At 55.2% G+C, this 22,887-nt stretch overlaps 1 protein-coding gene and 1 long non-coding RNA gene across 3 annotated transcripts in view; one reads left to right on the plus strand and one right to left on the minus strand.

Moving 5' to 3' along the window:
• The window catches only part of DYNC1H1 (dynein cytoplasmic 1 heavy chain 1), a 69,152-nt gene extending 46,643 nt beyond the window's left edge, over positions 1-22,509 (plus strand). The window contains exons 40-78 of the mRNA XM_045901542.2: positions 46-167; positions 640-805; positions 1,404-1,567; positions 2,983-3,112; positions 4,719-4,852; positions 5,341-5,455; positions 5,556-5,717; positions 5,802-6,016; positions 6,119-6,323; positions 7,347-7,520; positions 7,628-7,747; positions 7,940-8,060; positions 9,127-9,322; positions 9,771-9,888; positions 9,976-10,191; positions 10,815-11,027; positions 11,130-11,257; positions 12,740-12,893; positions 13,317-13,463; positions 13,559-13,709; positions 13,864-14,117; positions 14,202-14,336; positions 14,426-14,520; positions 14,696-14,870; positions 15,030-15,105; positions 15,793-15,953; positions 16,188-16,299; positions 16,403-16,463; positions 16,555-16,678; positions 16,817-16,930; positions 17,780-17,950; positions 18,123-18,340; positions 18,439-18,542; positions 20,072-20,283; positions 20,599-20,752; positions 21,305-21,447; positions 21,606-21,774; positions 21,949-22,076; positions 22,157-22,509. Of these exons, the coding sequence (XP_045757498.1) occupies positions 46-167; positions 640-805; positions 1,404-1,567; positions 2,983-3,112; positions 4,719-4,852; positions 5,341-5,455; positions 5,556-5,717; positions 5,802-6,016; positions 6,119-6,323; positions 7,347-7,520; positions 7,628-7,747; positions 7,940-8,060; positions 9,127-9,322; positions 9,771-9,888; positions 9,976-10,191; positions 10,815-11,027; positions 11,130-11,257; positions 12,740-12,893; positions 13,317-13,463; positions 13,559-13,709; positions 13,864-14,117; positions 14,202-14,336; positions 14,426-14,520; positions 14,696-14,870; positions 15,030-15,105; positions 15,793-15,953; positions 16,188-16,299; positions 16,403-16,463; positions 16,555-16,678; positions 16,817-16,930; positions 17,780-17,950; positions 18,123-18,340; positions 18,439-18,542; positions 20,072-20,283; positions 20,599-20,752; positions 21,305-21,447; positions 21,606-21,774; positions 21,949-22,076; positions 22,157-22,285 (5,886 nt within the window). The 3' untranslated portion in view covers positions 22,286-22,509. The remainder of the gene's footprint in view (positions 1-45; positions 168-639; positions 806-1,403; positions 1,568-2,982; positions 3,113-4,718; positions 4,853-5,340; positions 5,456-5,555; positions 5,718-5,801; positions 6,017-6,118; positions 6,324-7,346; positions 7,521-7,627; positions 7,748-7,939; positions 8,061-9,126; positions 9,323-9,770; positions 9,889-9,975; positions 10,192-10,814; positions 11,028-11,129; positions 11,258-12,739; positions 12,894-13,316; positions 13,464-13,558; positions 13,710-13,863; positions 14,118-14,201; positions 14,337-14,425; positions 14,521-14,695; positions 14,871-15,029; positions 15,106-15,792; positions 15,954-16,187; positions 16,300-16,402; positions 16,464-16,554; positions 16,679-16,816; positions 16,931-17,779; positions 17,951-18,122; positions 18,341-18,438; positions 18,543-20,071; positions 20,284-20,598; positions 20,753-21,304; positions 21,448-21,605; positions 21,775-21,948; positions 22,077-22,156) is intronic.
• LOC135361648 (uncharacterized) lies at positions 66-9,051 on the minus strand. Of its 2 annotated transcripts, none has more exons than XR_010405335.1 (4): positions 8,813-9,051; positions 598-845; positions 282-334; positions 66-204 (listed from the first exon to the last, which is right to left on the minus strand). It is a non-coding gene; the product is annotated as an uncharacterized LOC135361648 (long non-coding RNA). The 2 variants fall into 2 exon arrangements; XR_010405334.1 differs by lacking the exon at positions 8,813-9,051 and adding an exon at positions 2,018-2,508.
• Positions 22,510-22,887: the final 378 nt, after the last annotated feature.

The following is a 22,887-nucleotide window of genomic DNA, read 5'->3' on the forward strand; positions in this document are numbered from 1 at the left end:
GTTCACATTTGCTCCTGATGTGCTAACGCTCCCACTTTCCCTCAGATGGTGGAGCACGGAGGCTTTTACCGAACCTCAGATCAAACATGGGTGAAGCTGGAGAGAATCCAGTTTGTCGGGGCTTGTAATCCACCCACTGATCCTGGAAGAAAGCCCCTCTCTCACAGGTAACAGCTTTGTAGACTGCGCAGGCCTCACACGCACCTGTTCCAGGATTGTTTTAGATGTAGCACAACGAAAATCTGATCGTAATTATAAAAAGGTAACATAATACTGCTTACCATAGGGTGGCCCCTGGGCTCCTTTCGCTGTGCTGCAATCCCAGGAAAACACACTTGAAAATAAAAGCACGGACTCTTGAGTAGTAATGAGCTAACCGCTGCCCAGGGCCAAGATGGGGTAGAATAAGCCTGAATCATTTTCCCATTTCCCATCTTTGCTTGGCTCTTTTTCAAATCTGCTGTTACATGTCAGAGCCAGGCCTGAGCGGGGTGTGTGGGATCTCTGTGTTGACTGTGACACGGAGCCTGCACGGATAGACTGGGAAGCAGCCCCGGGGGTGGGCCCGGGACGGGGCCGCTGACCACTCAGGCGCACCTCTCCTTCCCTGGAGTGGCTGAGCTGCCTGTCCTCACACAGATTCTTGCGTCACGTGCCTGTTGTGTATGTGGATTACCCGGGACCCGCCTCCCTGACGCAGATCTATGGCACCTTCAACCGGGCCATGCTGAGGCTCATCCCGTCCCTGCGCACGTACGCGGAGCCGCTCACGGCCGCGATGGTGGAGTTCTATACCATGTCTCAGGTACTCGGGGCTTCTCTGCTCCTCTAGTAACTGAAGAACACTGTTAAAAGATTGAGCTTTAGTGAAAAAGAGACGTGGTTCTCGTGGTTGTGACTTGCCTGTCTTGGGGAAGCCTTCCCGAGGGCACGTGAGAGAGCTGCCCATCTGCCCGTGGGGTCAGCGTCATGCTCCTAGTGCTTTATGAGCACTTGCCTATCTCATGTTGCAAATGTTTTTCATAGTATTTAGTTGGCTTTTAATTTTGTAGAACTGCAGCTTTCTCTGCAGAATTTTTGATGTCATCGAGTGTCTTTTTCACTTCTGCTTTTGAAATCATGCTTTCCCCGAACTTAGGAATTACCTTTTTTAAAGTGTTTTTGGAAGAATTTTTTGTACTTTCTTTTAAATATAATTAATTTTAATATAAAAATGAGCAACTTGGATCGAACTTTGTTCCTGATAGTTGTCCAGTTGTTCCAACATTACTAATTCATCCTTAAATATTCCAGGGCCTAGGTAGTTCATTTTCAATATAAAAATGTTATACAGCACTTGACCTTTTACTGACTTTTCATGTCTTAAGATATTTACACGTACCTCCACTTTCCTGAACCTGCAGGAGAGATTCACTCAGGACACACAACCCCACTATATCTACTCACCCCGTGAGATGACGAGGTGGGTGCGAGGGATCTTCGAGGCCCTGAGACCTCTGGAGACTCTGCCCGTGGAAGGCCTCATTCGGATTTGGGCACATGAAGCCCTCCGTCTCTTCCAAGACAGGTAAAGCCGAGGCTGTGGTTAGCTCCATGCTCCCCCACTCAGACGCTTACCACCCTCCGAGTTAGGGTAGGCAAGGCTGGCCTGCCCAGATTTGAGCCAGGCTCTGCTGGAGGCGGCAAGAGCGGACTTGTGTCTGGGCACCGAGCACAGCCACCCCCAAGCGTTGATGGGTCTCAGGGTGCAGGGAGCTATAATATAATTTTCACAGATTTCCCAAAGTACCAGAGGCAAAATTTTGTTTTCATTAAAATGTAGCAACGGCAGTGTTGCTTGTAAATTCTGACTGGGCTGCAGTAACCGTGTGCCCTGCCTTCACTAGACCTGCACCTGGTGGCCTGCTCATTGTATCACAGAGTCAGCTTTTCAGAAGGTGCCTGTGCCCGCCCTCCCCCCTCTCACCGCCCCCCTCCCCCCCCCCCCGATAATCCACAAGGACAGGTCCGGTCTCACCTGCTTGCTTCATGGTTTTCTTTATAAGCCCTGTGTCTCCAGCGCTGTGCTTGTCACAGTTCCCATTCTTTTGTTCTTTTACTGCCCCCATGATATTGGGAACTTTATACTAAGCAAGTTAAGAAACTAGAGTCATGTTGTCGTTTTATCTTACTTTTTTAAGATTTTATTTATTTATTTGAGAGAGAGAGAGCACAAGCTGGTGGGAGAGGCAGAGGGAGAAGCAGACTGCCCGCTGAGCAGGGAGCCCGATGCAGGGCTTGATCTCAGGACTCTGGGATCATGACCTGAGCCGAAGGCAGACGCTTAACGACTGAGCCACCCAGGCGCCCCTCCTGTTCTATTTTAAAAATCAGTGTGATCAGTCATTCTTAGAGGAGGAATTTTTTTTTACTTCTATTTGTTTCTGCTTTTGTTTTTTGAGTAATCTGTCTACCCAACATGGGGCTGGCACTTAAGACCCCGAGATCAAGAGTCGCACACTCTACCAACTGAGCCAGCCAGGCATCCCTAGAGGAATTTTTTTAAATGTAGTGGTTCCATAGTTTTGAGGGGTTTTATATTTAATGTCAAAATTTTGGATCGTTTAAACTGTCTGGAGTTCAGATTCTTAAGTTTCTCCATTTGTAGAAAATGAAAATTTCTGGGGGCGCCTGGATGGCTCAGTTGTTGAGCGTCTGCCTTCGGCTCAGGGCATGATCCCAGGGTCCTGGGATCAAGCCCCGCATCGGGCTCCCTCCTCCGCGGGAAGCCTGCGTCTCCCTCTCCCACTCCCCCTGCTTGTGTTCCCTCTCTCGCTGTGTCTCTCTGTCAAATAAATAAGTAAAATCTTTAGAAAAAAAAGAAAATGAAATTTCTGGTAAAGGCTAATTCTAGCCCTTGGAGTTGCCCACAGCACCAACAAAACTTGGTGTTTTCACACCACGGCCTCTGGACTGATAGGCATGCCACTCTTCTTCCAACAGACTCGTGGAGGACGAGGAGAGGCGCTGGACGGACGAGAACATCGACATGGTTGCTCTGAAGCACTTCCCCAACATAGACAAAGAGAAGGCGATGAGCCGGCCCATCTTGTACAGCAACTGGTTGTCAAAGGTAACAGATACGTCATTTCAGAAATACTTCCTTTTGTCCTTTTAGTTAGAATTCTCTTCTAATCAAAAATAGCTTTTTCCTGAAGCACCCTGTAAGTGAAGCATTGGGTATAGGCACAACTCACTATGTATTTGCTGATAACGTGGGGCAGACAGTCCCAGGGGTGCGGGGTGCGGCTGGGGCTGGCTGCCGCTCTGTGTTTCCTACTCCCGTGAAGTGGCCGCTACAAGAGCCGTGCCCCTCCAGCCAGCAGGGGTCACGGCTTCCACGCGTTTGCAGTGAAAGGAGGCTTTCCCTTTGCTTTCACTTTCCTCACACTATAAAAATGTGCTAATTGTGAATAATTTGCATGAAAACATTTCATATACTTTGTACTAAACAAAGTTGACGTTCCCAGAATAGCTATGAGCTGTCCTTTTTCCAAAAGAGTAAGATGTTTTAGTAAGTTGTACTTTCAGTATGCATTTCATTCAGTAGGAAGGGCAGACAGAGAGATGAGTAAAGTCTTCCTGTAGGGAGCTCATAGTCCAACAGGGGAGACAGACAGGTGGAAACGGCTCCGTCTGGGGAGAGATCTCGGTGGAGCGGACCCTGGCGTTGGGTCTTAAAGGGGGCTGCACGGAAGCAAGAAATAGCAAGATAGGTTTGTTTGGTGCTGCTAGAATTTTCTGGACTCCAGATCCTAATCCTGCTCATTTATAGGCACCATCTTCTTCCAGTGGTTCATCTGTCACTGTCTCTGTGGTGTCTTTTGAAGAACCAATGTTATTAAAGTTCTGTCATTTAACCCATAATCCATTTATAATTGTGTGTGTATGTAGAGTGAGCTACAGGTCCATTTCCAGTTTTTCCTGAGGGGTGTCCATTGTCCCAACATAGGACCCAGCACTGTTGGTTGGATAATCCCTTAATTGGCAGCGTCTCTCTGTCATCCTGGGCTCCCCGCATGCAAGGGTCTGTTTCAGAGGCTCTGTCCTGTTCTGTTGATTATTTGTCCCTTCCTGTGCTCAGATTGCAGGGCCCTGATAGCGATGATAAAGTCTGATGGGTAGGCCTTCACACCTGCTGCTTCTTTAGGGACTTTTTGACCATCCTTGGCCCTTTCCTCTTCCAAATGAAATTAGAATTGGCTTGTCCAGTTTTCCAAAAACACCACTACTGTCCACCCTTGAGATTGAGGCCAGGATTACATTGGCTTTCTCTGTCAGTTTGGATGGAACTGACATTTTTACAGTAGTTTGCTTTCCTCTGCATGGTCATGGTCTTTGTCTTCATTTTTTTAGGTCTTTCTGTAAGGTCTTTTTAGTGAAGTTCAGTTTTCTCTACAAAAATTTTCCATGGTTTTAGATCCAGTCCTAGTTACTTACATTTTTTTTGTTATGTTGTAAATGATACCTTCTTTTGTTGCTTTTTTTTTTTTTTTTAAGATTTTATTTTTTAAACAATCTATACACCCAACATGGGGCTTGAGCTCACAACCCTAAGATCAAGAGTCTCATGCTCTACCAGCTGAGCCAGCCAGGCGCCCCTGAGTATATGGAAATATAACTGGCGTAATAACAAAGATGATTTCTTAGTAATTTGGGTCTTACCTTTTTTTCTACAGGATTACATCCCTGTAGACCAGGAAGAATTGAGAGATTACGTCAAAGCTCGGCTGAAAGTCTTCTATGAGGAAGAACTTGATGTCCCTCTGGTCCTATTTAATGAAGTGTTAGACCACGTGCTCAGGATCGACCGGTGGGCTTTTTGTTGTGACAGCGTCACCACTGGCCTAAGCTACTGTTAATGTAGTGGTGGGGGATCCTGCCAGGCCTCCCCACCTTCCCCCACCTCGCCTCCACCCCTGCTTCTCCACAAACGACCCCCCCCCTCCCCCCGCGCCCTTCTCAGTCCAGCTTCTCTGTCCCATACTTGCCTGCTGCTCAGCACTTACTCGGGTCCTGTTAGCTGTCTCTTCCTACCACAACTGAAAGCTCCATTAGAGTTGGGTCTGTCTGTCTCCTGCCATCTGAGCTTCTGGAGGACAGGACCACATCCTACTGATCTTTGCATCCCCCTAGACCTGGCATACAGCAATTGCTTAACAACTGTTTAGCCTACAGATTGAAGTTAAAACACATTAAAAATGTTGCAGATTAACTCCTGAGAAAGTTTAGGACCTGAGTGTTGAAAGAGGAACAGATCATAAAAGCCTTGAATCGTATCTTTTTCTGATAATGTTTCAGAATATTCCGCCAGCCTCAGGGCCACTTGCTTCTGATTGGCGTCAGTGGAGCGGGAAAAACCACCCTGTCCCGTTTTGTGGCCTGGATGAATGGTTTGAGCGTGTACCAGATTAAGGTGGGTCTGGTCGACACTTCTTAATCCCAGCAGTGGATTCCTGATGCGTGCTCGCGGCTCCTTGATGAGAATGGACCTAACCTGCCGAGTACTTCTGTAGGTGCACAGGAAGTACACAGGGGAGGACTTTGATGAAGATCTTCGGACCGTGCTGAGACGTTCTGGCTGTAAGAATGAAAAGATTGCATTTATCATGGACGAATCCAACGTGTTGGACTCTGGATTCCTGGAGCGAATGAATACGCTTCTGGCCAACGGGGAGGTAAGCGCCGCATGGCACGCTCTTGCATACACGTGGCGGCGGGTTACCAGAACCAGCCAGCAGTCGTGCTCTCTCATTTGCTAGGTTCCTGGCCTCTTTGAAGGGGACGAGTATGCCACCCTGATGACCCAGTGTAAAGAGGGGGCCCAGAAGGAGGGCTTGATGCTGGACTCGCACGAGGAACTCTACAAATGGTTCACCAGCCAGGTCATCCGCAACCTCCACGTTGTCTTCACCATGAACCCGTCGTCAGAGGGGCTCAAGGACCGCGCGGCCACCTCCCCGGCACTTTTCAACAGGTGCGCCGGCGTCTGCTCAGCTCCGGGTCCCGGGAGCCGGCTTCTCCCCAAGGGGCAGGCCCTGCTCTTGGGAGCTGTGTGAGCCGTGGGCGTCTTTTTCAGGTGCGTGTTGAACTGGTTTGGGGACTGGTCCACGGAAGCACTGTATCAAGTGGGCAAAGAATTCACAAGTAAAATGGACCTGGAGAAGCCCAATTACATCGTGCCCGATTACATGCCAGTCGTGTATGACAAACTGCCACAGCCGCCGTCACACCGTGAAGCTATCGTAAACAGCTGTGTGTTCGTTCATCAGACTCTTCACCAGGTGGGTTTGGTGTCCAGGTCATGGAAAAGTAAACCAACGAAGAGGAGAGCGGAGGGTACGTGGTCGTAGACACGACGCCATGGCCCATTTTCACCTCTGTCGGTGACACGTCCTCCTCCTCGTTACCAGGCTGCCCCTTCTGGGGTCACTGACCCCCACTGCTCTCTGGTGTCTGCTTCAGTAAAGCTCCTCACCTCGCTGCCAGTGTGTGGGCGGGCCCTGGTTCTCCGTTCTGCACCAGGGGTCAGCATGCTTCTCCTGTAAAAGGCCAGGTAGTTAATGTCTTGGGCTTTGTGGGCCAGGAGGGTCTCTGCACTACTCGGCCCTGCCTTGGTACACGGCCTCCGCAGCCCACATGTGAACAGGTGGGTAGGGCCGGGCGCCGCTAGCTCTTCGTTTGCAGAAACATCAGTGGTGGCCAGGGTTTGCTGGCCCTTGCTTTAGACTCCTTGTCATGGAAGAGTCCAGTCGGCTCCTATCTGAAAGGCTTTGTGAAAATCACTCTGGGCCTGCGGGTGTCCCATTGACCACCGCCCTGCCGTCCCTGCCGCCCCTGCAGGCTGCCCCCGTTTCCTCCGGAATGTGGCCTGGCGCTGGCTTCCCTTGCTGGTCTCGTGTCCCGTTGCCCGCCTTTAGTCGGAGGGGCCAGAGCAGCCAGTCACACGGAGCTGTGCCCTCTTACCCTCTTCCTGCTGCCGTCTCCTACTTTGCTGTCCATGGAAAATAAGCAGAAGGCAGAGGAGGCATGGCACACAGTACCCCCAGTTGTAGAGCTGATTCACACAGAGTACACGTGTGAGGTCGCCGAGGTCACCTCTGTGTTGTAGAGATGTTTAAGGAGAGAGCTTAGGAGGCTCAGGGGCTCCCTGGGATCCTACAGGAGGCTGAGCTGAGACCCCAGCTCAAGTGTGACTCCTGGGGGCTGAGTCCATGCCACCATGTCACCTGGCAGAGCAGTAGCTTTTTGAGGTGAAGTCACAGAGAATGTCCGAAGAGTGAAAAGATTGAACTCTTTTCTAAAAGGCTAATGCTCGGCTAGCAAAGCGCGGGGGCAGAACGATGGCCATCACGCCTCGCCACTACCTGGACTTCATTAACCATTACGCCAACCTGTTCCACGAGAAGCGGAGCGAGCTGGAGGAACAGCAGATGCATTTGAATGTCGGGCTCAGAAAGATCAAAGAAACGGTTGACCAGGTACATCCCGGGCTTCGCTTCACTTACAGGCAGGGGCCTGACGTGAGGACCCTTTCCAGGTGAGTTTTGCGTGATTCCGTTTTCCTAACGTGGCGTCTGTCCCTCAGGTGGAGGAGCTGCGGCGTGACTTGAGGATCAAGAGCCAAGAGCTGGAGGTGAAGAACGCGGCCGCCAACGACAAGCTGAAGAAGATGGTAAAAGACCAGCAGGAGGCGGAGAAGAAGAAGGTGTGTGTGTGTCTCAGGAGCCCTGGCCTGCTGGGTCTGTGCTGGCAGTCTCTGGGAGCGTAGGAAGTCTAGTCTGGGTGGGCTTCAGGGTTTGACGGGTTAGGATGGGGGTGTCTGGGTGGGGTAGGGAGTGTTCAGGAGTCACTCAGCAAAGTAACCAGTACTCATAGCCGAGCCCTTCTTCCTTTCTAGGTGATGAGCCAAGAAATTCAGGAACAGCTGCATAAGCAGCAGGAAGTGATCGCAGACAAACAAATGAGTGTCAAAGAAGATTTGGACAAGGTGGAGCCTGCTGTCATCGAGGCCCAGAACGGTACGTCGGTGCTGTCTGATCTGGTTTTCTAGAAAGGGTGCCCTCCATCCGTGGTGCTGTGGAAGGTGGGGACTGAGCCTGCTCAATATCTCAAGGCTTTCCTAAACACTGAAGACTGTCTTCATCTCATAAAGCAAAGTTCTTATAACGCTACACTGTTTTCACCAGAGTAGAACCCTTCTCATGAGAGACATTGACAAAATAAGGTTTATGTGGATACATGGGTTTTTTAAAAAATCTGGTGATAATTACATGAATATGCTCTTAGGAATCCCTGACTTGAACGTCAGCAGAAATGCCATGAAGCGTGCAGTGTTGCCATCTCGTGGTTGTCCAAGCCTGCTCCGGCCAGGCCAGCGACTGCTGACTTAGATGCTGTAGCAGGCGCTCCCCACCCTGCCCCTGCCCCGGGCCCGCCCCACCCCTGTGCTCCCTCCCGGCCCCACGGTGTTTGTTCCACACGCGAAGCCTTCCTATTACACCATAGGAGGAATTGACAGACACCGTCCCAACTATAGATTTTCCTTGAGAGCCAGATTAAGTGAGAACTTCAGATAGTTTTCACTGCCAGGTAACAACTGAGAAAGTGTTTCCATAAACGTTCAGGCCAGATAAATGTGCTTCAGCTTGTAGAAGGCATCGGCCATCCCTTTAGAACTGTATTCACCCAGCCAGGCAGACAGTTTCTAAATTCTGGCAGATTGAAAACATCTTTGCTTAAATTGTGGAAGACACGTACATAATTACAATACCTGAATTGTCCTAAGGTTTTCTGGAGGTGAAGGAACTAATGGGGGCCTGAGAGATCGCGGAAGGCAGCGTCCTGCTCTTTGCAGAATGTTCCGTGTGGGTTTTAGTTAGTACAGTGAGGTCTTCGTATTTATTTAAAAGGTCGGTTACTCCTACTATTCTAGTTTAAGTTTAAAGACAAAGTCTCGTTTGCTGGGGCCTTCTGAGCAGTGACCCCTCCCCTCGTCGGAGCCACGGCTCTGGTGTGTGGCGGCCCCTCACCGTGCTCCCTCTGTCCCCCTCCCGCCCCCACCTCTTCTGCCGCCACTGCGCTCAGCCGTGAAGTCGATAAAGAAGCAGCACCTGGTGGAGGTGCGGTCCATGGCCAACCCGCCCGCGGCCGTGAAGCTGGCGCTCGAGTCCATCTGCCTCCTGCTGGGGGAGAGCACCACGGACTGGAAGCAGATCCGCTCCATCATCATGAGGGAGAACTTCATCCCCACCATCGTCAACTTCTCTGCGGAGGAGATCAGGTAAGCGTGGCCAGGAAGCAGAAGACAGTGCCCAGGCGTTGGGAGGTGGCCATGTCACGGTGCCGGGAGTTCGCCAGAAGGCGGCGTCCATTACGTTAGCCGCACACATAGCTTTGGGCCGCTTCCCTCAGAGGAGGAGTCCGATTTCTTCCTCCCGTTCCTGGCACTAGCTTTCCGATTCCTTAGCCCCTGTGAGCCAAGTCCTGCGCCATCGCCACGAATAGTCCACTCCGCCCCAGAGCTGGTGCGGGACACTGCCTCCCGTCGGGGGAGGGTCGGGGCAGGAAGGGCAGAGGCCTTCCCGGCGGCAGCGCGCACCACTGTCACCCGGAACACGGGCGGGTCTGGTCACGGGGGCAGCAGGTGGGAACCGGCCTTTACGTTCCGGTTTCCTAAAAACTCTACATTCACCCTACACGGGCTTAGAACGACGTTTCCTCTTTTGCAGCGACGCCATCAGGGAGAAGATGAAGAAAAACTATATGTCCAACCCAAGCTACAACTACGAGATCGTGAACCGGGCGTCCCTGGCCTGCGGGCCTATGGTGAAGTGGGCGATCGCACAGGTAGCCAGCGCGGCCCAGGGCTCGTGTGTGAAAAGCCACGTCCCGTCCGGTCGTTTGTGAAGAATAAGTACCGTTTGTCCTCCTCAGCTTAACTACGCCGACATGTTAAAGCGAGTGGAGCCCCTGCGCAATGAGCTGCAGAAGCTGGAGGACGACGCCAAGGACAACCAGCAGAAGGCCAACGAGGTGGAGCAGATGATCCGGGACCTGGAAGCCAGCATTGCCCGCTACAAGGAGGAGTACGCCGTCCTCATCTCGGAGGCCCAGGCCATCAAAGCAGACCTGGCCGCTGTGGAGGCGAAAGTAAGATTGTCGCCAGGCTGTGCCTTTCTGCCGACTCCCTTAGCTCTGTCTTCCCGTGTGCGCGCCCCACGTTCATCTCGGCCAGCTAGCTCTGTGGTGTCCGAGAGCCCTGCCGGCTTCCCCGAATAGTTACTGAGTGGCGTTAATTAAGACAGGTGGATACCAGGGGGTGATCTGAAGCTGGTGAGCCCCCTCCCCACACCAGCCCCCAACCTGTGTCGTCACCCACCTCAATTTCAGTGGGGTCACCAAAGGCCTGGTTGTCTGTCTGACATCCGCTGCTGTGTGCATCGCCCATGCCCATACTCCTCCCGAATTCCCAGAATATTCTCCTCTCCCACCAGCAGTGTTTCTTTCCTCTGGCCAACCCTCTACCTCGAGCACTCTTCCTGCCCAGTTTCCGCTTCCATGTACACCTCAAGGCTGACCCCTGTTTGTCTACACTCCCTCGTGCCCTGCTGAGGTTCTGAGACCTGTGTTGTCCTCCGTCATGGAGGAGCTGGGTCACCTCTCCTCCGAGACTGAACAACTGGAGCATTATTTCTGTCTCTAGCCCACCCAGAGCCCTGTGCGGGGACAGATTTTCACTTGTCAGTATAAATCCTGCTTGATTTTCCCTTTAGGTAAACCGGAGCACTGCTCTTCTGAAGAGTTTGTCTGCTGAACGTGAACGATGGGAAAAAACAAGTGAGACTTTCAAAAACCAGATGTCCACCATCGCTGGGGACTGCCTCTTGTCGGCGGCGTTCATTGCCTACGCGGGTTACTTTGACCAGCAGATGCGTCAGAACCTGTTCACCACCTGGTCCCACCACTTACAGCAAGCCAACATCCAGGTAATGGGCCAGAGCGAGCTCCACAGCGTTAAACGCGTGAGCCAAACTGGTGCCCAGGCACCTGTCATTTTGAAGAGGAGGGTAACTGCGCTCCCCTTGCAGTTCCGCACAGACATCGCGCGGACCGAGTACCTCTCCAACGCCGACGAGCGTCTTCGCTGGCAGGCCAGCTCCTTACCTGCAGACGACCTGTGCACAGAGAACGCCATCATGCTGAAGCGGTTCAACAGGTACATGCTAAGCGCAGAGAGAGCAGCTTGCAAGTTCGTACGTGCAGTGGGCCCATTTTTGTTTTTTGAAAACATATCTTTGAGGAGCTGAATAGAAACGTGGCAGTGAGCAAGCAGCGCAGGTAGGCTGGGCGCCCATCTCTGATGGTGGGGTACACACGGTCCTCAGCCTCACTTCCTGACCATCTGAATTGTTCTGCTGTGAGCCTTTCTTGTGTAACCTTTCAGGGCGGATTGGCAGGGCCGTGTATTGGGGTGAACAATAGAACAGATCTTCTCAAAATATTATAACAACTGAAAATACTTTGCTGAAAAGAGTTAAAGGGGAAACTGGTACCTGGTTTGTGGCTTAAGAAGCCAGAGTAAGAAGGGAAGAATGACCGCAGGGAGGGCAGGCTCGACGCTGACTCAGGGGGGGTCCTCGGGGCCCACCCCACGTACAGGGCCCCTGGCCCTCTCTGCGGCAGCTGTCAAACCCAGACACCTTGGGTGTTTCTGCTTTATATCAGTATTTTGAAATCCTTGAGCCCTTGAAGTGTGTCACTGACCCACAGACAAAAGAGGAGGAAGACTTTTGTAGGTGTCATTTGATTTTGTGAGCAACCCCTCAGGCCCCACCAGTGGCTCCGTGTCTTGCTCTTAGATGGTCCTGGTGAGAATACTGACCCACCCATATGGTCTGTGCTGGGCCGGATTCCTCTAAATGAGAAGTACGCACACTCCTAGGTGCTGATCCGGCGGGAGCGTGGCGCACGTGACGAATGACAAATATAAGGACAGAGCGTGACTGACAGACTGACAGCACCTCGGGTGCTCTGCATCTCCGTGGTGGGGGGCTGGGGCCTTTGCCAGCCAGGCCACCCATGCAGTGTGCGTGCGGAGGGCGGCTCCAGCAGGCCGCCAACGAGCAGGGCAGGCCCACCTGTGGGCAGGAGTGCTCCCCACAGACACACGGACCCACGCCCACATGTGTGTCTCTGAACGCCTGGACCTTCTCCGAGTCGACATACCAGAAACTGGTGACCAAAAATAGGGGAAGGGGGCGGTTCTTCCCACCAGATGCCCTTTCACAGCTTCTGAATTTTGTGCAAACACATGTATGTGCAGTACATGTTTTTAAAACAGGTTTTTAATTGGCCACGTGATCCTGGACCCATTGCTGTAGCCTCTTAGCGCCCCATCTTCCTCATTCGTAAAACAGACATGCTAACGGTACCTTCTCCCGGGCTCCTTGTGAGGACTAAGTTGGGTCTGCCATTCGTCAGGGTCCCTGGTGGTTTAAACCCTCTCTACCTGCTCCAGGGAGTCTGTGACTTTGTTAGCTCCTTCAGAAGCGCTTCAAAAAGACGGCTTTAGCATCAAGCCTTTGTCCCATTTGTCTTCGTGGGAGACTCTGGCGACTGTGCTGAAATGGTGGGGACAGCCTTCCCATTGTCTTTGTCGGGGCTCCGTGAACCTACTCTAATGTCTCCTCACCCTCAGGTATCCGCTGATCATCGACCCCTCTGGCCAGGCCACAGAATTCATCATGAATGAGTACAAGGACCGCAAGATCACACGCACCAGCTTCCTGGATGACGCCTTCCGGAAGAACCTGGAGAGCGCGCTGAGGTTCGGGAACCCCCTTCTGGTGCAGGTGTGTGCAGCAGACAGCTGATGCATGTAAAACTGAAGTCTGTGATCCAAACTGGTAGTTTTTGAACTTCATACTCGTTTGATGTCGAAGGATAAAGATTTGCGATTGTTCTATGGAAAGTAAGTCCAACAAAACAGTGTTTGGTCTCGATCACCCGATCCACTGGAACTTTCTGCACTGATTTGTGCTGCCCAGTGTGGTGGACGGGTGTGTGACCAGGGTGACTGAGGAACTGAATGTTTTAACGAAGTGGCTGCAGGTGGCTCATGGCTACTGTCATACTGGACAGTGTAAGTCTCCGTGGCTAGGGGGTTTGTGAGGTGTATTTACCTGGAGCAGGAGGTCAATGTCAATGCACCGTTATTCGGGTGAAAATATATCCTATGGAACCCTGGCCGTTAACGTTGCCGTGTATGTCCATAGGACGTGGAGAGCTACGATCCGGTGTTGAATCCGGTACTGAACCGCGAAGTTCGGCGAACAGGGGGGAGAGTGCTGATCACCCTCGGCGACCAGGACATAGACTTATCACCGTCGTTTGTCATCTTCCTATCCACCCGAGATCCAACTGTAAGGAACGAGGCACCTCAGATAGGCAGCTGTGGCGGCCCTCGGTGTCACAGCTCAGGGGACAAAGCAGACGGTTCTGTTATTCCTTTTGGTAGGTGGAGTTCCCACCAGACTTGTGTTCCCGGGTCACGTTTGTCAACTTCACGGTCACCCGTAGCAGTTTACAGAGCCAGTGTCTGAATGAAGTCCTGAAAGCAGAAAGGCCAGACGTGGATGAAAAGCGGTCCGACCTTCTTAAACTTCAAGGTGTGTTTCTGGGTCTGCTTCGGGAGTCTGGGAGCCAGTTGGGGGTGAACTTGGAAGGGCCTGGAACACGTCAGGTTTATTCAGACACTCGGGAGAGCTTTTCTTCTGGAAGAGCATAGGTACTGGCGCCCTCAGGGTGTTCCGATCGTTTCAGGGGAGTTCCAGCTCCGGCTGCGACAGCTGGAGAAGTCCCTACTGCAAGCTCTGAACGAGGTGAAGGGGCGCATCCTGGATGACGACACCATCATAACGACTCTGGAGAACCTCAAGAGAGAGGCCGCCGAGGTGACGAGGAAAGTGGAGGAGACAGACATCGTCATGCAGGAGGTGGAGACCGTGTCCCAGCAGTACCTGCCGCTGTCCACCGCCTGCAGCAGCATCTACTTCACCATGGAGTCCCTGAAGCAGGTGACCGTGGGAGCCCCCCGCTGTGGGACGGTGCGCTGCGCTCTGCGCCCTCCCGCCTAACTGCTGTCCCCCATTCACTTCCAGATCCACTTCCTGTACCAGTACTCCCTCCAGTTCTTCCTGGACATTTATCACAACGTCCTGTATGAGAACCCGAACCTCAAGGGCATCACTGACCACACGCAGCGCCTCTCCATCATAACGAAGGATCTCTTCCAGGTAGGGCGCCCAGCGCTTGGCTGTCTCCGGGGAGGGAAGATGGGAGGTCATTGTCGGGGGACAGCAGCGTTGCCCACTCTCGTCTCCAGGTGGCATTTAACCGGGTGGCCAGGGGCATGCTCCACCAGGACCACATCACCTTCGCCATGCTGCTGGCCAGAATCAAACTGAAGGGCACCATCGGGTAAGGTCGGCCGCCCTGCCGCGCTTGCCCCCACAGAGCGTCCTCATTTTGTGGGTCACCTGCTAGCACGGAACGGGGGCTTAAGGAAAGGGAATAAAATCCTTCCTATTACTGCTCTTCTGGTGGCAGCAGAAGTGAATCAGAGACCCTTGCTAACCTGTTACCCCCTTCCCAGGGAGCCCACCTACGATGCCGAATTCCAGCACTTCCTGAGAGGGAAGGAGATCGTCTTGAGTGCTGGCTCGACGCCCAAGATCCAGGGCCTGACCGTGGAGCAGGCCGAGGCGGTTGTGAGGTTGAGCTGTCTCCCTGCGTTCAAAGACCTGATTGCAAAGGTTCAGGCCGACGAGGTGAGCGTTCTGAACGCTTCCCGGCCTCTTCCCAGGAACTTGGCCATGAGGGACTGTGTGTGTCGCACTCACAGCAGCCATCTGATCCATTCGTCTCAATTTCTCTGCCTACAAAAATGGGCTTTGCTCACGGTGACACTTTCTGTCTTGTCCCCATAGCAATTTGGCATCTGGTTGGACAGCAGCTCCCCGGAGCAGACGGTCCCATACCTCTGGAGTGAAGAAGCCCCCTCCAGTAAGCCTGCGCGCCAGGGCCTCCCTGGTGTTCTCATTCTGGACCCGAATATGAAATTGGGTTTTGCTGCTTGAGTGAAGGGACGCTTCCAAAAAAGTCACCAGTTCCTGAAATGAGCATCTCCGCGTTAAACTTGAGGTCCTCGTTCCTGTTCCAGTCAGGCTGGAAGACCAAAAGAGGCCTAGATAGGCAGGCCCTTGTGCAGCATCCAGGGAGAGGTGGGCTCGCTGGGCGAGTGGCCCACGAGGCCCTGGGCTGACCAGCTCAGGCGGGGGGGGGGGGGGGGGGGGGGGCGGGCTCAGCACAGCTGCAGCCCAGCAGGGGTGAGGCTGGCGATTGCTAGCTTCTTCCCTAGACGCTGCTGAGAACCTTCAGGTGCCTGCGGCGGGTGGGTATCCATGGAGTCGTTTAAAACCGGTGACTGCCACAGTGTCCACGAAGAGGCCCACGCGGTCGGCACTGTCACAGGGGTGTCCGGAGGGTTCACTGAAGACAGGAGGCGGTCGCAGTTCTCCTTGGGGCAGAGGGGGCCAGAGGCGGCAGCACGATTTCTGAGGTGTCATTTGAGCTGATTCTTGCACATTGAGCATTTGTCAAGCAGGGGCTTGTAGGGAGACCCGCCCCAGCGGGGGCGGCTCAGAGTCTGTGCTGTGCCCGCCCCCCAACCCTTCACGTGCCTTCTTTCAGCACCCATCGGGCAGGCCATCCACCGCCTGCTCTTGATTCAGGCTTTCCGCCCCGACCGCCTGCTAGCCATGGCCCACATGTTTGTTTCCACAAACCTCGGCGAGTCCTTCATGTCCATCATGGAGCAGCCGCTTGACCTGACCCATATTGTGGACACCGAGGTATGACTCCAGCCCCTTGCAGGCTCGGGTGCGCCTCACCTACTCCGGCGCCCAGCCACTGTCCCCTCTCGTGAGGCCACATGCCCGCCACGGACTCCCAACCTGGTCAGTCCCACAGCGCCCACACCTCAGGGCCAGGGCGAGCGTTCATAAGGCCTGCCGCGGGGCTCTCCCCTCGACAGATGCACACCATCTGATGGGATGCCCTCTTAGTTCTGACCTCTGCATCTGTAGGTCAAGCCTAATACTCCTGTCCTAATGTGCTCTGTGCCTGGGTATGATGCCAGCGGGCACGTCGAAGACCTTGCAGCTGAACAGAACACACAGATCACTTCGATTGCGATCGGTAAGGGTGCTTTATCAATTTTATGGGCTGATGCCCCCTTGGAATTCATGGTGGACCCTGAGGTCCAGGCCTGCCCTTCTGACACTGAGTTTTCTGACACCAGGCTCCGCAGAAGGTTTCAACCAAGCAGATAAAGCAATAAATACAGCCGTGAAGTCGGGCAGGTAGGCCGGTTTTGTTTCGGAATGCCTTAGTTCCCAAGCATTCCGACCGGAAACCTGAACTGTGGCTGTGGCTCTCGCTTTGCCCATGCAGGTGGGTGATGCTGAAGAACGTCCACCTGGCCCCCGGCTGGCTGATGCAGCTGGAGAAGAAGCTGCACTCCCTGCAGCCACACGCCTGCTTCCGTCTCTTTCTAACCATGGAGATTAACCCCAAGGTGCGTGCCTGGTGGGCGTGCTGCTGGGAGTGCTCGTGTGGCCTCTCTGTCCTAAAATTCTGTGTGCGCGCGTGTGTGTGTAGTTGAGCTGAAGCACGCAGCAAACCAGAGCAGTGACAGGAGCCCTGTCCTCCTCAGGTGCCCGTGAATCTGCTCCGAGCGGGCCGCATCTTCGTGTTTGAGCCGCCCCCGGGGGTGAAGGCCAACATGCTGAGGACATTCAGCAGCATCCCTGTGTCGCGGATTTGCAAGGTACATGTCGCTTTCTCCTGGCACCCTTGATCTGGACAAGTCCGAGACACCCAGTGCCATCACTGAATTCAGAAGCAGGTCTCCATGCTTCCCAGAAACACCAGAATGGCTAATTGCACTGGAAATTTTACTTAACTGTAGCCAAATTTCCCTTCCTGAGAGTAGGTTGAAAGACATATGCACACAGTGTTTGGTTGCAGGGGTGTGACGGGCGGGCTCCCAGGTGAGCAGACACCCCCCGCGTCTCTCTCTAGCCAGAGCCCGGATTTGTATCTGGGGAGATGTCTGGCAGTCAGTCCTGTGCTCCCAAGCATGGTCCCCCAAGACTCACGGGCAGGAAGAGGGGGATCCTGAAGTACAATTTTATTTTGTGCCGTTATCCACCTTTGCTGACAAGGTCAGAAAATCTGTTTTCTGTATCATTTTTTGTGGTTGAATAATTGATCTCCACAGTGTCACTGGAATATACCTTTATTAATAGGAAAATTGGCACTTAATTTCTGGCAGTAGCAGTGGTTTAAATGTGCCACATCGGAAGTCCTGATGTTCATCTTTCAGCGTGGAAAGCTTTTGTTTCGTTTTGTTCTGTTTTTTGAAGATTTTATTTATTGAGAGAGAGCACATGTGTGCATGAGCAGGGGTGGGGAGCAGAGGGAGAAGCAGGCTCCCCGCTGAGCAGAGCCCGATGCGGGGCTCGAGCCGAGCCGAAGGCAGATGCTTAGCCAACCGAGCCACCCGGGCGCCCCTGGAGGGCTCTTTGTAAAACTTTGACAGAGGAGTCACGCTATTGTCTTAGCTAGAAAGGGTGCTGCTTCCTGGGGACTCCATCCTTGATAATTCCTCATCCAGTCTCCCAACGAGCGCGCTCGCTTGTACTTCCTGCTGGCCTGGTTCCACGCGATCATCCAAGAACGCTTACGCTACGCACCCCTGGGCTGGTCGAAGAAGTATGAATTTGGGGAATCTGACCTGCGCTCGGCCTGTGACACGGTGGACACGTGGCTGGATGACACGGCGAAGGCAAGTGCGGGCGGCCGTGTCAGAGATGGGAGGGGAGCGCTCAGAGCGTGCGTGGGCGTGGCAGACAGCGGGGAGTCCTGTTTGATGTGGGTGTGAGGAAGAAGACGGAGAGCCAAGCTGTGCTAGTGCCCCCCCCGACCGGCCCCCACAAAACCCAGCCTTCCTCACACAGGGGAGGCAGAACATCTCGCCAGATAAGATCCCGTGGTCCGCACTGAAGACCTTGATGGCCCAGTCCATCTATGGCGGACGAGTGGACAATGAGTTCGATCAGCGTCTGCTCAACACTTTCCTGGAGCGTCTGTTCACAACAAAGAGTTTTGATAGTGAATTTAAGCTGGCCTGCAAGGTTGATGGGCACAAAGACATTCAGATGCCGGATGGCATCAGGTACGAACGAGCCTGCCTCCCGTGACCTAGACCTTTGCCACACCAGGTACTTAACCGCATCAGGCACAATGGCATTTCCAAATGTGCTGGTTTTCCAGGAGAGAGGAGTTTGTCCAGTGGGTGGAGCTGCTCCCCGACACCCAGACGCCCTCCTGGCTGGGCCTGCCCAACAACGCCGAAAGAGTCCTGCTCACCACCCAGGGTGGGTACTCCGCGCACCGGGCCCCCAGGAGCCCCTCCCCGCCCCCCATGCTGGCTCTTCCGCTGCTGACTCTGCCTCTCCTCGGGGTGGGGTGGAGTCAGGGAAGGAAAACAGTTGGTTGCAGTTGGCGTCTCTTCCACAGTTTATGCTCAGGTCATTGAGGTCTGAAAATTACATGTCCGTTTTCAGCGTACATTCAGGTATCGTTTCTTTTTTCTTAAAGAATTGAAAGGTGTCTGGTATTACGTGAGGTTTTAAAACCATTAGTTTTTATTAGAATATTTCTTAGAATTTTTTTTTGCCTTATGCTTTTTTTTCAAGACTATTCAAGAAGGCAGGGGTTTTCAGAGTGTGGTCCCCAGCCCAGCGGCATTAGCCGCCTTGGAACTTCCTATAAACGCAGATTCTGCCTCAGACTCCTGAGTCCAAAGCCAGGGCCCGGCTGTCTGCCCAACAGGCACTCGGGTGGTGGCTGTGTCCGCGAGCTTGCACACCACTGATCTGACCCAGGCTTCTCTTTATGGGAGCCAGATTTGCCCAAACTCACGCAGCTGCTTGATCAGACGGTTCCTTCAGGCCCTCCCTTCAGCTCTGCACGAGAAGCCCTGGTTACAGCGCTTGCTCTCTGAGGACAACCTGGACTGCATGCCAGACCGCCCCCCTCTGTGAGGTGGCCGTCGTCCCCTAGGCCAAGACGAGAGGCTGGGCTGCCGGCCGTTGTGTTTGAGGTCTAGGTGCAGGGCAGGCTCCGGCGGGTCCGGGGCTGGGTGGGAGCACGCTCTTGTACAAAAGCCTGTACTGAGAAATCCTGTAGCGTCTTAACAGTGGTGGCACCCACTGTGACCCCAGGTTGGCCCCCATGACAGAGGAATGGTGTGTAGGATTTGTCCCTCGCTCTGTTCTAATAGCAGCTAGCTGCCTGGATTGGGCCGCTCAATACTGATGAGCCCCCAGACGTCACACCCCCTGCCCCCTTAGAGCATCCCTGAAGGCCTGGGCTGATGGCTGCTCCCCTCGGGAGGCCCTGACATCTGAGCCTACACAGGCCCGTCCTCTCCCGTCCAGCCTCCAGTGCTGCTCGGGGACTTGACTTCAGCACTCCCGGACCGGGTGAGGGACAGGATGAGGTCACGCTTGCACAAGGCAGGGGTCGGTGTTTGAGGCAGAGCGGTGGGCGTGGGCAGCCCAGGACGCAGGGGGTTAACAGCGCAGTGGCCTCCCTGGCGGGAGCCTGGCCTGCCCCAGAGCCCAGCCCAATACGACCACGCGTGAATGCGGGGTCTTCGAGCAGCCTCCCTCTTGTCTTTGCGCTCAGGCTGCTGGCCCAGGCCCAGTCGCCTCCGTCGGGTCGTAGTCTTCCTCTGTATTTGCCGCCTCACTTTCTGGCCTGGTGTTTTTTGTGCTTCAGAAACACGTCCCCCCGTGGAACCGTGCAGGTGACACATTACGTGGCCTGTATACTCACGTTCTCTTTCCTCTGCCCTCCTGCCCGTCCCCCTCCCCGCGCCTCTGGTGGGCTTGCGGTCCAGGCGTGGACATGATCAGCAAGATGCTGAAGATGCAGATGCTGGAGGACGAGGACGACCTGGCCTACGCCGAGACCGAGAAGAAGGCGAGGACCGACTCCACGTCCGACGGGCGCCCCGCCTGGATGCGGACCCTGCACACCACCGCGTCCAACTGGCTGCACCTCATCCCGCAGACGCTGAGCCACCTCAAGCGGACGGTGGAGAACATCAAGGTGGCCGGGAGCGGGCAGGGCGGCCCCCGGGTGCCCACGGTCCTGGCGGGCTCAGGGTAGTCTCAGCCGGCGGGCATCTGCGCCCAGGCTCCGGCACGAGGGCGGGCCTCTCGCGGGGGGTCCATCTGCACGAGCGAGGTGAGGGAGTCCCCGAGGAAGCGGCGGCAGCTGTTCCTGCTCTTCGGGCAGGGTTCCCAGAGCGAGCGCGGGGGAAGCCGTGAGCCTCGGGCCGGGGCTGTGAGGTCCCGCTGGAGGAGGGGCTCTTCCTAAAGCCTCCTCTTCACTCGGGCTTTCTCGTCTCTTGGACAATCGTAGGATCCTCTATTCAGGTTCTTTGAGAGAGAAGTGAAGATGGGAGCTAAGTTACTTCAGGACGTTCGCCAGGATCTGGCGGATGTCGTCCAAGTGTGTGAAGGGAAGAAGAAACAGACCAACTACCTGCGCACCCTTATAAACGAGCTGGTGAAAGGTACTGGCCCTCCCATGTCGCCCCCTCACTGCGCGGGGGGCACGTGGCCGCCGCTCTGCAGGGTCAGCGCGTCCCTTCTGCGCCCGTGTCCCCCTGAGAGCAGCCGTGGGCCCTTCCCTGGGGGTCAGGCTCAGAAGGGCCCGAGAGGTTTTATTTGCCGATTCTCTGAACATTCATTAAATCTTTACAGTTTTTTGGGGGGCGGGCAGCACATTTAAAAGTGGGGCGCTTGAGTTTAGGAACAGAGAGCCCCCAGGGGTCTCCGATCCACCCCGAGAGCTGAATTGGGGTGAGGCACAGCTGTTGTGTGAGGAGAGTTAGCCCCTGAGGCGTTCCTTGGGGGGTGATTGGGGTCCTCCAGACACACACACACACCCCCTGCCGCCCAGTTACGCTGGACGGAGCAGATGCAGAGCTGGTGGCGGCCCATCCGGGACCTGCGAGGTGTGGTCAGGGAGGGAGGTGGGCGGAGCAGAGAAGCCGCCAAGCACTGACCCGTGTGCGCCTGGGAGTGGTCAGACCTGACGCTGCCTGGGGTCACCTTGCTTGCAGGCATCTTGCCTCGGAGCTGGTCCCACTACACCGTGCCCGCGGGCATGACCGTCATCCAGTGGGTGTCCGACTTCAGCGAGAGGGTCAAGCAGCTACAGAACATCTCCCAGGCGGCTGCGTCCGGCGGTGCTAAGGAGCTGAAGGTGGTGAAGGCCGCTCCTCGGGAGCCTGGGGGAGGGGTCGCAGCTGTCCGGGCGGGGGAGGGGCGGCACCCGGGAGCCCAGGGGACTAGCCCAGACCCCAGCGTGACCCGAGAGAAGGGGTGGTGCTCGCTCCTCACCGGGGGTCGCTGCTTCCACAGAACATCCACGTGTGTCTGGGCGGCCTGTTTGTCCCCGAGGCGTACATCACCGCCACCAGGCAGTACGTGGCCCAGGCCAACAGCTGGTCCCTGGAGGAGCTCTGCCTGGAAGTCAACGTCACCACCTCCCAGAGTGCCACTCTCGATGCCTGCAGCTTTGGGGTCACGGGTGAGTTGAGGTCCTCAGCCTCTCTGGGCTGCTCCCCGAAGCTCACGGGTGGCCCTGGTGGCCCTTCCGGCGTCGCTCCCGGGCAGGTGACGGTGGCAGCACGCCAGAGCCGTGACCGCGGCACGGAGTCACACGGCCGGTACCGCTGGTGACGGGCCCTGACTTCCTCCGCAGGCCTGAAGCTTCAGGGGGCCACGTGCAGTAACAACAAGCTGTCGCTGTCCCACGCCATCTCCACGGCCCTTCCTCTGACGCAGCTGCGCTGGGTCAAGCAGACCAACGCCGAGAGAAAGGCTAACGTGGTAAGTGGCCCCTTCCGCCGCCTGGGGCCGGCGGGTGCCATGTGCCTGAGCCAGCGGCGAGCGCCTGTCCTCTCCTCTAGGTGACCTTGCCCGTCTACCTGAACTTCACCCGGGCAGACCTCATCTTCACGGTCGACTTCGAGATCGCCACCAAGGAGGACCCGCGCAGCTTCTACGAGCGCGGCGTCGCCGTCCTCTGCACGGAGTGAGGCTCGACTGCCCTGACCCCCGTCTCTAGTCGTAACTCCGTTTAACGTCTCTTCGTCGTTCAACTGGTGCGAAGAAGCGGACTTGTCACAGGAGGGTCGTGGGTGTGCGGTCGGAGGAAGCGGAAGGCAGGCTGCCGGCCGCGACAGAAGCTGGAAGGACTCCGTGAGGTGCCTCAGGAGCGGCCCTAGCGCGGCGTGTTCGGGGAATAAAACACTAAGCACGACCCGGCCTCCTGCCTCTTCTGCGTCCGCTCCCCTCCCGGCGCCGAAACTCTGGGCCCGGGGGCCCTTCCCCCACGGAAACGAGCCCCGGGCCCTGACCGGGCGGCGCGTGCGCCCTTGCGCGGAGGGCCTGGCCCTGGCGGCCGCCCGTCCCGTGTCCCCCACATCCCAGGGGGGCAGCTGCTGACCGCCGGCTGTTCACACGCGTGTGGCCTCCCTGGGGAAACAGGTGTCTGGTCTTTGCCTTGTGGCGGCAGCCTACGGTTGCTCAGCCACCGACCCGGCCTTAGCACAGACCCGGAGGTGAAAACCCGTTCTTCCTGCTGCTGCGCCCCCCCCCCCCCCCAGCCAGTGATGATCCAGGGCTGAGGGGGGGGCTT

Source organism: Mirounga angustirostris, unplaced genomic scaffold (genome assembly GCF_029215605.1).
Source record: "Mirounga angustirostris isolate CCGP_5_RB_7025 unplaced genomic scaffold, mMirAng1.0.hap1 SCAF_9, whole genome shotgun sequence".
NCBI lineage: Eukaryota > Metazoa > Chordata > Mammalia > Carnivora > Phocidae > Mirounga > Mirounga angustirostris.